Source organism: Balaenoptera physalus (genome assembly GCF_965194825.1).
Source record: "Balaenoptera physalus genome assembly, chromosome: 3".
Lineage (NCBI taxonomy): Eukaryota > Metazoa > Chordata > Mammalia > Artiodactyla > Balaenopteridae > Balaenoptera > Balaenoptera physalus.
The window spans coordinates 86,819,390-86,833,158 of record NC_138890.1 but is presented as its reverse complement, the minus strand read 5'-3'; the positions used below and the strand labels follow the sequence as shown (position 1 = coordinate 86,833,158).

Here is a 13,769-nt window from a genome sequence, read left to right as displayed (position 1 = left end):
GGTTTGAGCCCTGGTCCAGGAAGATCCCGCGTGCCGCGGAGCAGCTAAGCCCATGCACCACAACTGCTGAGCCTGTGCTGTGGAGCCCGTGAGCCACAACTACTGGCTCACGCCCCACAGCTACTGAAGCCCGTGTGCCTAGAGCCCATGCTCCACAACAGGAGAAGCCACAGCAATGAGAAGCCTGCGCACCGCAACTAGAGAAAGCCTGCATGCAGCAACGAAGACCCAATGCAGCCAAAAAAATAAATTATTAAAGCAAATTGCATAGGTACTGAACTGTTTCCTGTAAAGTTTTTTTTGTTTGTTTAAGTGCTGAAAGTTTTCTTGTGTTTGTAGGATTCTCAGAGAAGCAGAGTTGAAATTTTTTTTTAATTTTTTTTTTTTATTTTATTTCTTTTTTTATTATTTTATTTTGATAAAATACTGCTTTAGCACAGGCTCAGCAGTTGTGGTGCATGGGCTTAGTTGCTCCGTGGCATGTGGGATCTTCCCGGACCAGGGATTGAAACCCGTGTCCCCTGAATTGGCAGGCAAATTCTTAACCACTGCACTACCAGGGAAGTCCCCAGAGTTGAAATTTTTTATCCCTGAAATTATCTCTCATCCCCTACCACTACCACCTGTAATTTCTGGTTGCTTTTAATCTCCTAGAAGTTTAGGTTGAACTCTTTTGGGGGTGAGAAAAATATAAAATTAAATAGTTTTAATAGAATTTTGCATTTTTTTTCTATCTCATCCCCCTGACCTTGCTTTCTGAGGAGCATTACATGAGAATAATTGCAGTAGAACATTGTTTTGCATTTCTCACTGAGGCAAAACTATCCCTTTATTCTATTCATTAAAGTTTCCTTTGTAAGGTGATTCCATCACTTTGGAGATTGAACATCTAGACATTCTCTGCATTTGTTTAGAATATAATCAGAAGTGGGTTAATGTTACCTGTTTATGAGGAGCTCTGTACTTGAAAATCTGATCCCTTAAAATGGGAATTTTTTTTCATTTTTTCTCTCAAAAAACATAATTTACCTGAGACTTTCCATTTTGTAGGATTAGCAGGAGACTATATGGTAGTTAGGTCTGGGATTCAGCCTGTAGACTTAAGCTTTATGAACTAATTTGGCCATGTAAAATATGCTATGTATGTGGAAACCACCTTCCTCAATTTGATGCTTTTACATAATGGAAGGCCAGCCTACCCACACACAACAGCTGTGGAAGTCACACTGCACAATGAATTTGCCAAAGCAATTATAGTATCAAGTAAAATAAATTTGCTCAAGCAGTAGATTTCTCTTTTTAACAGATAGATTCTGAACATGTTAGGGAGTTTCACCCCTCACACACTTACACTTGTAGTGAACAAATATTAAGACAAAGAAGAAATGGTAAGATCTGAAATTGCTGAGTTTAGGTTTAATCATCAGTATACATGGAGATAAAGTTTCTGCTCTGGGTTGTTTGCATTAAATGAATTAACAAATAATTTTACAGTCTCTGGTATATAATAAGTCTTTAGCAGACATCCTTCTCCCCAATTCCTTTGATCCCCAAGAGCAGCTGTTCTTGTGAGTTTCCAAAGAAGGGTTGAGCAGAAATCAGATTATTACTCACCTTTTTCCCCATAAGTGAAAATTAAACATCAGTCATTGTCCTGAGCACACTTTGGTTTGTAGTGCTCCTAATTTTAGTCTTGTCCTACTACCTTGCATCCATTAGTTAAGGTTCACATTGTTAATCACTCTGTGATGAACACATTGAGAGAGATTTTATCATGGATAAGTCATTTAATGCTTCCATTGGCAAGTCTTCATTTTGAGCTGCTCAGAGTGTGCTTCATGAATCACCAGTGTAGGCTTCTTTTGGGTGTGTGTGCTGTCAAACTGTTGGACCTTTAGTTTCAGTAATGGTTTTACTGAGCTTATAGTGATTAAGTGTGCAGACTGCTTGGTGACAGATATGGCTCAGTTACTTTCTACCTTGAGCAAGTTTTTAAATCTTACTGGGCCTCATTTTTCTAATGTGTATAGTTAGGATGGATCTGCCTCATAGGGTTGTGAGGATTAAATTAATAGGCACAAGTGCTCAGGATACTTCCTAGCATGGAGCACTAAAAAAAGTGTTAACTCCTGTCATTTGCTTTCTTGAAATAATTTGGTTTATTTAATGCACATTCTGAGCTTCAGTCATCTTGCCATGCCTTCTCATGGATATTGTATTGGCTTCAGTGAACAAAGTAGTTTTTAAAACAGCCCTGATTAAAACCAGTATACTCCTCTTAAAGTATACAAGGTATTCACACTCTTAGCCAGCCTAAGAAGCCTCTTCTGCAGGATGCCAATGTGTTAGGGCTTTCTTTTGCTCCTTAAATTCACCTCGTTAAACTTCCTGCTTCCACCATCCTAGTTCAAATCTTCACTGCTTGTTAGATGACGACTACCATAATCTCACTGTTCTTTCTGTTCAGATATATTCTACATTCTGCTAGCAGATTTTCTTATGAAAGTGAAGATTATGGCACTATCTGCTCAAAAGCCTGTTGTGACTTTCCATTTATTAAAAGACAAAAACAAACTCAGATGTTTGGTATTCAAGACCAAACTGCACTCCTCGCTAGACAGTGTTTTCCCTCACCTTGCCCTCCACATTTCCCTCACCCAGAAGATGCTTTCCTTACCATCAACATCCATTGAATTCCTGTCCATTTGTAAGGCTTATCTCACACACTGTTTTCTGAGAAGCCTATTCTGAGTCGTCTTCTTGAGTGTGATTGCTCCCTTTTCCTCCCCAGTTTCAACCCCTGCTCACAGCTTTTTGAAGCTGTGAGACTAGTTTCCATAAGCTGCTTTATGGTTATGCTGTATAGACTGAATTTTCATGTTTCATGTATAGCATGGTTACCTATTTGAAAAACAGAATTGCTCAAATTTTTTTTCCACTACCATTCTCTTATTATTTATAATGATTTTATTACTTTCTTCTATTGCCTATACCTTTTATTATTTTCATTGAAATAACAAATACAGGAGAGTACTGATAATCTATTTTAAATGTGTGATATCTTTAGAATTGTTTCCAAGTCTACCAAAATGGCATTCCAGAAAAACAGCATTTCCTCCTGTATTCTCCCTGTTGTTGAAACTCTTTCTCCAGTTAATTGGTCTATTTAGTGCTCTGCTCTGGGTCTTTCTCATTAAGGAGATGATTTTCACGTAGTAACTTAGTTAACAAAGCTCTTTGTTAGTGATGACTTTCTGGTGTTGGTGATTTAAAAAAGAAAATTTCTGCATCTCTTACCCTTTGTTCTTTTAGCAAAAATGTTTTTTGTGAATTATATCCTTTTTGGTAGAGTTCAAATATTTTAACATCTTGATTCTTTCTATAGCCTTATAGACAGCTTTTTGTTGGACTCAGCTCCTCTTAATGTAACTATGTCCCCTACTGGAGACTTTCTGGCCACTTCCCATGTGGACCACCTTGGAATTTATCTATGGTAAGTTCTTGTATACAGTTCTCTTTGGGGTAAGAAGGAAAAGGAAGATGATATTGTCAGACAATCATAGTTGCTAACATTGCCCTTTAGGTTTTTTTTTTAACTTATAAAATGGAAGTGTCACAAAGTTCACTATAAGTCTATGACTAAGTCAACATCTGCTTGATAATTTAGATAGCTTTGCTCAAGTGTGTATTCTAAACTACATGATTGATTTTTATCTGTTATCCTATTTGGCTTTTATTTGCGGAAAGGATAAGTGAGTTTAAAAATCTTAGAAGAGGGATATCCCCAGCCAGGCTGGTCTTCCTGCCACTGCCTCAATACCCCTTGATGACCTTGGCTAGTCACTTCTCAACTTCAGACTCCTTTATCTATAAAATAAGGCATAAATGTGGGCAAAATACTTTCTAAGATTTATTTTAGTTGCATAACTTTTCATAGCCATGTACAGATCTTTATGGTGGTCTTCTAATGGTGATGAACATATAAGAGTTCAAAATCAATGATCCATTATCTGGGTCTAGAAAATTTTTGTTTGTTTTCTGAGTTTAGATGCCTAATTCTTTTAACTCTTATTATTGAGGAAAAGGAAAAAATGAATTCCTTTTCTAATTACAAGATTTTCTAATTGGCTTTTTAGGATATGAAAGTAAATTCACTATATAATAGAAATAGATTCTGGCCATCTTAATAAGCAAAATGGAGTATCTCCTGGAATCTTTGAGGCTTGAACAATCAAGACAAGAGAAGAATGGTAGCTGTGGTACCTCAGCAACAAGAGCATATAGTACAGCTATTAACTCAGAATCTGATATTTCCAATTTTTATTTTCCATTCCAGATTCGTTATGTTTAGGAAACAGAATCTGATTAGCCCACTTTGGGACAGGTATCCACATCTTGATTAGTCATCCAAGGCCATGGTGCAGGGTCAGGTAGCACTTAGAGGACCATTCTAGAAAGGGGAAATCCATGACTGTTCAGCAACCCCCCAAGAACCTGATCAGCATATTCACTCTCTGACTTAATTCTCTCAGTCCATCTTTACTTCATTTATAATTTCCTTATATGAAGGTTGCCATTTGTCAAAGCAATATAAATATATGGATGTTATGTTACCTTATAAAAGTATTATCCATTACTGATCTCTCAAATAAATATTGGGTTGGCCAAAAAGTGCCTTCAGTTTTTAAGTAAAAATAAAAGACACATTTTTCATTTTTTACCAAGAACTTTATTGAACAATGTATTCACCCTTTTGTTCCACTACCTTCTGCCATTTTTCAGGCAACTTCCTAATTCCACCTTCCCAAAGCTTTTTGTCTTTTTGAGCAAAGAACTGTTCCAGGTGCCTTTTCAGTCTTTCAAGGAATTGAAATTTTTTCCATTAAGAGAATTTTGTAAAGACCGAAATAAATGGAAATCCGAAGGTGCATTGTCTGGTGAATACGGCAGATGAATCAGAACTTCTCAGCCAAGCTGTAACAGTTTTTGCTGGTCATCAAAGAAACAAATGCGGTCTTGCGTTATCCTGATGGAAGATTATATGTTTTCTGTTGACTAATTCTGGATGCTTTTCGTTGAGTGCTGCTTTCAGTTGGTCTAACTGGGAGCAGTACTTGTTGGAATTAATTGTTTGGTTTTCTGGAAGGAGCTCATAATAGAGGACTCCCTTCCATTCCCACCATATATACAACATCACCTTTGGATGAAGACCGGCCTTTGGTGTGGTTGTTGGTGGTTTATTTCACTTGCCCCACGATCTCTTCCATTCCACATTATTGTACAGTTCCACTTTTCATCGCCCGTCACAATTTGCTTTAAAAACGGAACGTTTTCATTACGTTTAAGTAGAGAATCGCATGTGGAAATACAGTCAAGGTTTTTTTCGCTTAACTTACATGGAACAGAAACATCAAAGCGATTAACATAACCAAGCTGGTGCAAATGATTTTCAACACTTGATTTGGACATTTTGAGTATGTTGGCTATCTCCTGCCTAGTATAACATTAATTGTCCTCAATTAATGTCTCTATTTGATCGCTATCAACTTCAACTGGTCTACCTGACAGTGGGGCATCGTCCAGCAAGAAATCTCCAGCACAGAACTTCGCAAACCACTTTTGACACATTCTATCAGTCAAGGCACCTTCTCCATACACTGTGCAAATCTTTTTTTGCATTTTGGTTGCATTTTTACCTTTCTTGAAATAATAAAGCATAATATACCAAAAATGTTGCTTTTTTTCTTCCATTTTCAATATTAAAATGGCTACACAAAAATTCACCAATTTTGACAAGTCTTTTTTTAAATGCACACTGATATGACAGCTGTCACATACAATCTAACAAAATTGTTTCGAATGAAGTTGAAGACAACTAAGTGCTACTAGAGCTATCTTAGGGGAAAAAACGAACGAACCTTTTGGCCAACCCAATAGTTTTTTGTGCTGCATTAGAAATAAAGACTCCATTAATAATGTGTATGCACACCTTTCTTGTGATGACATCTGTGATATGAATCAGCATTTTCAAATTAATACTATCTATTTTTGAGATCTTTTTTTAACTTACAAGTGATCAGAATTTATAGCCAAATTCAAGATTGTGGAGATTATTACCAGTAATTGACGTTTCCCTGAACATATTTTTATAAGTTTTACAATATTGCTTATGTTTTTGTTTCTCAGGTCCAATATTTCCCTGTATTCAGTTGTTTCATTAAGGCCACTTCCCACAGATTATGTTCCTTCAGTAGTGATGCTTCCTGGTACTTGTCAAACCCAAGGTAATCACAAAATAGTAAAGTAGTTTTTGAAGTGTAATATAATAAACCTAACGTGCAGGATATTGCTACTGAAGGCAAAATTTAATGCATTCAATCAAAGTATTTTTTAGCTTATATGAAATATTTTGAATGACTTCATGAATTTATGCAAGGATATAATTGATGTGGAATTGATATCAAATAGTATACCAGTGGAGAAATGTTTTGAGTCTGGTGACGGGAACTGTAGTTAATATGAGAAAATAAGAAGATGAACTGAATAAATAGAAAGATTTTACAAGGCTGTATTGAGTGAACATGTTATGAAATACTAATGGATTTAGAATGAACTAAGTTGCTTTTATATGATAAAAATCTCATTCAGCATTAATTTGTTTTACCTGAAAATTTTTTGTTTTAAGATGTAGAATTATCAGAAGAAACCATAGAACCAAGTGATGAAATGATAGAGTATGACTCCCCAGAACAGTTGAATGAGCAGCTGGTGACTCTGTCACTCCTTCCTGAATCCCGGTGGAAAAATCTTCTTAATCTTGATGTTATTAAGGTAATACTATAGTACACTTAATATTGGCCCCTAAAGACACATTCCAAAAGTATTTTCTTTAGTAGAGATAGCTTCCCTTACTTTGAGGGCTTTAGGAGGAGCAGGTGATGCCTAAGGTAGTAAAGAGAATACCATTTGGTTAAATGCTGTTTAATCTAGTATGATTATCACAAGATTTTCTCTCTCTATATATATCAACTTTGAGGGCAATCAAGGACCTTTGGATATAGCAAAAGTATAGCCTGCAACTACAGAGCTATTAGAAATTGGATGTTTTAAGCCCAGCCTAATAAATTACTTTTTTAACTTCTGAAATAAGAAAAAAATAAATTGCCATAATGTGTGATGTTTCTATTGCTAGACATTTTGGGGATTAGAATACTTTCACTGGTCTTTTTAAAAGTAAGCTTCAGTCACCCTTTATCATACCACACCCTGCTCTGTCAGCTATAAGAAGATTTGCTGTTGGGTTCAGGGACATAAGTTAATATGAACTAGGTACTGGGTAGTGTCCTGAGACAGCAGTGGAAAAAAACTTAGGCCCTTTGTCCTTGAGGAGTTTACAATTTTACATTAAAAATGGACAATTATGGCATAAATTAATTTTTTAAAAAAGCATGTTTCATGACCCCTATTTGTGAGTAGCAAAAGCAATTGAAAGGTATAGACTAGAGTAGAAAATTTCAGACTATCCTCTGATAATTAGGGTAAGTATTGTTTTATGAAATGCATACAGTCACCAGAGGTTATGTGTGTACTAAGTCACATTAAGGGCTGGCATTAAAAAAAGTGTAAGGAACACTGACATAACTATGACAAGGTGCAGTATTTTTGTAACTAATAACTTAGCACAAGAAAAGTTATGTGTGTCTTGGGTAAGAAAAGAGAGAGGTTTTCACATGTTAATTTGACTCAGAGAATTTAAAAGTGCTTATTTTTACTTGCTCACTTTTTGAAAGATTGGGCATCAGCATAAAGGTATGTTGTCCAGGCACATAGTTATGAAATCTCTCCATTATGTTGTCTAGTTTGTCAGCCGTAAAGGGACTACTTTATGGAATAGCTTTAAAAGCAATACATTAAAAAGTACAAGTAGGTGAGTGTGAAGGGAGCAATTAGAGTAATGTCCAATTAATTGAGCTAAATTTGGGGGCCACTCTGCTTCTTGCTCAGATATAGTTTGTTCTGCATAAAAATATACAGAAACCTGAGTGAATGCTCTTTATGAGAGAAATATGCTAACACCTCCAATATTTTTATTTCCTTCTGAATGAAAGAGGTTAGAATTTTTATTTTTGTCTTGTGGGTAACTTTTCTACTTTAGGTTTTCTTTATGAAATTAGGTGATTTCCAGAGCCCTGTGGGACTTCTCCAAAGCCCTTTGTTTTTATTTACAACTCAGTGTCGTCTGCCTTCTAACTCAAGAACAACGAGTTAGAAGAGTAACTGTGACTCTTACTACACTTTCTACCCTCACAAAGAAGGGCTGTGCTTTCATTGCTAGTGGCAGTGCTTTGTCTGGCTTTCATGTAACAACTTTCTTTTATGCTGTGCCTCCAGGAGGCCACAAGTATCCCTGGCTTTCTTTCAAAAAGCAACTCCCCAGGGTTCCTAAAGAATGGAAGAGGAATAGTGTAAGGTAAAATTGTGCGACTCCTTTATTAGGCAGTTTACCATATGCTCCTGAGACAGTGATCTGTAACAATGTAGTCACCAAAACTGAATTCTGTCAGTGGGAATTCCAAGGGAGGTTTTTGTGATAGAATTTTGCTTAACACTTGAAATATTTTATAAATGAGCAACAGTATTCTCTTTTTAAAAGCACAGAGTACTAAGGAAAAATAAAAATTCCAACAAAATAGAAGAATGAGGGCCATGCTTCACAAAAAAATTTCACCAAATTACTTCTAATGGTGGAGTCTAACTCTGGCTCCAAATTTCTTTTGGAGAAAAGAAATTTGAAAAACTGTTGAGCATTTATGTAAATTTTGCTTTCTAGCCCATTTTGCAGAAAAGGTTGTATTTCAGTATAAAAGAAGTTCAAAATTACTTGTTACTTCTTCACGTAAATATTCATGTTTCAGGAAAATGAGCTGTTTTTGCCTTAGAGCTTCTCCTGAACCATGTCATTTTCCTTCTGCCTTATCAGCAAGAATACTGGAGGTTTGCATTGGGAATCCCAGTTTCAGGATATCTGTGGTTTTGGTTGGTTGGGATTTTACTTTAGCATCCTAATCTGAAAAAGTTTCATTCCTTTTTATACTTTTTGGACTTTTTAAAAATTAAGTGGGAATTAAATACTTAATTACTTACTAGTCTTATTTCCTTTTCTCATTTTCTCTTAATTAGAAAAAGAATAAACCAAAGGAACCACCGAAAGTACCCAAATCAGCACCGTTTTTTATTCCAACAGTTCCTGGCCTTGTACCCAGATATGCTGCACCTGAAAAAAATAGTGATCCTCAACAGGTAAGAAGCAAATTGGAGGGAGCATTCTAAATATATGGGGTGTGTATTTTGTGTTTTACATTTGTAGTTTTAACCAAGACCCAGTTTTACAGATATAGAGTAAATTACTGATAGCTTTTAATTATAAACTATACATTTTTTGTTACATTTATGGTTTTTGAATAATGTGTATTTGTTTTTGTTTAAGTCTAAAGTGGTAAATCTTGGAATTTTGGCTCAAAAATCAGATTTCTGCTTGAAACTTGAGGAAGGACTGGTAAATAATAAATGTAAGTTAAATTATAAAATATTTTACCAAGTATTTCAGTTTATTTTACTTTATATGAAGAGATTGAGTGAAATATTAGATTTCTCAGTAGCTGAAAGTAAAAACCAGAAGGACTGAAATTTTGGGTTCAATCTTAAGTAATTTTAGCTTTGTGTTATATTAAATGAGTGACACTAAACTCAGATGATATTGAGATTATAATAATCTTTTGAGAACCTTTATTCTTTATGGAAAATTGGATTTTTTTTTTTTTGCTTTTGTTTTTACTTACAAATACAGTTTGCAATATAGTTTGCAATACAGCAGAGACTTTTGTCTTAGATAATTTCAGATATTACCAAATTATCACATAAAAAGGCAATTTTAAAATTTATTGAGTGTTTTAATAGATTTAAACTTTGAAAGCTACAGACTGTAGCTAATAATGATAGTAAGAGCTGTAAGCAATTAACAAAAATCACATTCTCCTGTTTGACTTATCCTCTTGTTTTCTGATCCAAATGCTTTGTTTTCATACCAGTGTCACTCACGTGCACATTGGCAAAAGTCAAAGAATGGTACTGATGGCTAAAGAATAGCAGGATTATACAGGGAGTAACTTGTTATATTTATGGGGGAACAAAGAAAAAAAGCACTACTATTTAATATATACTGAAGAACAGAAAATAAAACGTATTAGACTTTTGTCATTGGTGTTGTTCCTTTTCAAAAAGCTAAAAGCATAGTCATTGCCATTGTAATATCAAATACCTCGTATAAAAGTTATAAGTGTATAGAATATGTTTTCGTAGGATGCATATGAAACAAGAGTGCTTACTTCTAGGGAAAAGAGGTAGATTTGGGGTGGGTAAGATTAAGGTGGAGTCTTTCCCCACATATATTTCTGTAGTGTTAATGTTTCTTAATAATCATGTGGTACTTCTATAATTTTTATAACAATAGAAAGAAAGAAAAATAAATTCCCTCACCTCATCTTGTTCCCAGTGGCAAATACTATTAATAACTTGGCGTATACCTCTATGGCCTTCTTATATTTGGATTTGTTCTGACTGATTCATGAGCATATTAAAATGTCTGTTGCTAGGTATTAATTAGATTTTAACAGCCTTAATAGGGAAAAAGCTTAAATTACTGAAAATGCAAAACAAAAATTAAGCCATAGAAGTAATTTCTTGTGCAATTTAAGTATATGTTGGGTTTGAAATGTAAACTACTTTCCTAAAAGAAATGACTGTAATAACTGGATTCTTATTAAAATTTAATGTAGATGAAGCTGCTCTTAACCTTCTGAAAGAATTAGGCCCATCAGGAATTGAAACAGAGCTGCGAAGTTTGTCTCCTGATTGTGGTGGTTCTGTAGAAGTTATGAAGAGCTTCTTGAAAATGATCGGGATGATGTTGGACAAAAAGCGTGATTTTGAGTTAGCCCAGGCATACCTTGCATTGTTTTTAAAGGTAAGTCTACAGTACTTCGCAGCTTGCCCTCCTATAGAGTAGTGCTGTCTGATAGAACTTGCTGCAAAGATGGAAATGTTCCATATCCACACTTACCGTGTGTGGCTACTGAGCACTTGAATTGTGGCTAATGTGACTGAGAAACTGAATTTTTCACTTTATAGAAATTTAATTAATTTAAATAGCTTCCTGTGCCTAGTGACTACCATACTGGATGGCTGGATAGGGCAGCAGCTTGTAATTGTTTTTTGTTGACTTTTGTTTTTTAACACAATTTTGATTCAATCCCCTGACTTTTGTGTGTCATCCATTTGATCAGTATACTAAACTATTAACTTTTTAATGTAGTTACATTCTGGCAGGGTTTTTTTTAATGATCATGAAGAGAGTCAGGTTTTATGTTTATTTTTTGTTTTGTTTTTTCTACTGTTGAAATCAAAATATTTACTTCTGTCCTGGTTGAAGGAGTTTCAAATGATTTGACAGTGACAGTTGCTTTTATGACTAATATAATAGAGAACTCATGTTTATCTCAGTAGTATAATGTATTGAAGGAGGTAGATGATGCTGATTTTCAGTAATAGCAGATATGATTCTTCATGTATCCCATAAATATCTAAAACAACTTTTCACTTGATCCAATTATTTTAAATTTTTTGAAAAGTAGTATGTAGAATAAAAAAATAGAAATGCCATAAATTGTTTCTATATTCTTTCCCAAATTTACCTTCCTGAATATAAGTTTACTTAAATCTTTAGAAAATAAAGCAAAGGGCCCATAGGTCATTCATTAACAATGGGTTACTATGAAAGGAGAAACTTAAAAGAAGCACAGAAATACAGATTTAGTGTTAGAACTGGGACCTTATTTCTGGATCTATATCAGGACCGTCCTTACGTGGAGGAGAGTGATGACCACTTGAATTCTATTAAAAGAGTGACAGTACCATAAAGGAACTCATAATAGAGGAGAGGGAAATGGGAGATGGTAATAAACCAGCATTTAAGAAAAAAAATTAAGAATAGTACCTTCTGAGCTTCCTTGGTGAAACAGTTAAATCCAGAATAAACAAAATTTTAATTTTCTTAAATTAAATGTTCAACTATCATTTTTCTTTTCAGTTACACCTTAAAATGCTTCCTTCAGAGCCAGTACTTCTAGAGGAAATGACTAAGTTGTCATCACAGTTGGAAGAAAACTGGATCCATTTACAATCACTCTTCAATCAAAGCATGTGTGTTTTAAATTACATTAAAAGTGCTTTGTTGTAAAAATAAACTTAGGTGACTAAATAAAGACTTTTATATTAAAGAGATTGAGTTTAACTTACAACCTTGTTTTCCAAGTGTCAGTGTGAAAAGAAAATAAATGCCAGCACTACCAACTAGTCCGTCATTCTCCACTTTAAATGCTAAATACTTTCTTGAAATAAAATTATACCTATTTTTTGTTTTAAAGACATAAAGAATATTCTCAAATGATTTATTTTCTGAGTCTCTTCACATCAGTTACTTGGATATGACTTCTTTTGAATTATCACCAAGCTCGTGTTTTTTGAATATTTGTAACATATGAGGTACACTGGGTGTTTAATGTAGAATATTGCTGAACTAAACTGAAGATAAAACCAATACATAAAATAGTTATAAAAATGCCTTCATGTTATAAGGTAAAAAGGCATGTTTCCTTCCTTGGTGGCCTTTGATGAAAACATAGTTAGAGCCGGAAGGTGTGTCAGACAGTGCAGCCCTCTTGCATTGCAGAAGAGGAAACTGCTGAGGTCTGCTCAGGATCTCAGAAACAGATCCAGATTTTCTAACACTGGCCTAGTTAGTCCTCTCTACATTGTAGCCTTTCTAACTTACTCTTTTATTCTTTTATATGAGAGGCGCTTTCACAAGGCAACTTGCTATAGGAGGCAGTTGAACAGATAACCTAGGATAGGTGAGGGAAATTCCAAATAACATTGAAGATATCCTTCAAAGGTTTTTCTTCCCCACTGATGACCTTTTTATTTGGGAAGAAACTGCTGACTATACTTTTCTGTCATAACCATTGTGAAACCAGATAGTTCTGGCACTTTTTTTTCTCATCGTCACTGTTTTTGTGGTTCAAGATTTCAATATGTGAATTAAAAATAAGCAATTCTCAAAAGCACACTGTTCTAAAAACTTGTTAGTTTTTACACTCAAAAGTAGTGTCATTTGTAAAATTCAGCTGGTTGTATTTGAACACCAATACTATTCTATTCTAATTAGGATGTAGCTTTACAGAATAATCTCCAGAAGGAACAGTCCTCATAAGGAGATGAACAACGATAACTTTAACTATCAAAGTGTTTTTGTTTAATGGTGAAAGGTACAATTAGTAAACTGCTGAGGAAATAAGCCAATCTGGTTTGGTACTTTGTTCTTTTAGAAATGTATATAAACTTAATAAAGCCATCGACTTAAATGTTAATAATGATTTAAGTTGTAACTTTAAAAACTATTTCCCCTTGCCCCAGATACTATATTCTAAAGATATGGCAAAATTTCAGTATACAATTATGTACTATGTGAAGATTGTAAATATCTAAAACAGTAAGAGTTCTAAACTGAAATTGTATTGCTGTGACAAATCTTGAACTGAGCTTTCTTTTTCAGGTGACAATAAAGGAGTGGAGTGTATTGTTTTTATTGGAGATAGCTTTAGATTAGTATTAAAGCATCATTTTGGCAGGTAATCTTCTAAAACCTTTCCTGT

General features: G+C 34.6%; 1 protein-coding gene across 4 annotated transcripts in view; it reads left to right on the top strand.

Annotated features, from left to right (window-relative positions):
• The window catches only part of WDR36 (WD repeat domain 36), a 37,167-nt gene extending 24,828 nt beyond the window's left edge, over positions 1–12,339 (top strand). The window contains exons 17-23 of one of the 4 annotated variants that reach the window (XM_082455741.1): positions 3,386–3,493; positions 6,187–6,284; positions 6,686–6,831; positions 9,181–9,300; positions 9,488–9,569; positions 10,836–11,023; positions 12,146–12,339. In XM_082455741.1, the coding sequence (XP_082311867.1) occupies positions 3,386–3,493; positions 6,187–6,284; positions 6,686–6,831; positions 9,181–9,300; positions 9,488–9,569; positions 10,836–11,023; positions 12,146–12,295 (892 nt within the window). In that variant the 3' untranslated portion in view covers positions 12,296–12,339. Of the gene's footprint in view, positions 1–3,385; positions 3,494–6,186; positions 6,285–6,685; positions 6,832–9,180; positions 9,301–9,487; positions 9,570–10,835; positions 11,024–12,145 lie in introns of those variants that run through there. The other 3 variants (XM_082455739.1, XM_082455740.1, XM_082455742.1) reach the window with 3 other exon arrangements.
• The last annotated feature ends 1,430 nt before the right edge of the window (positions 12,340–13,769 follow it).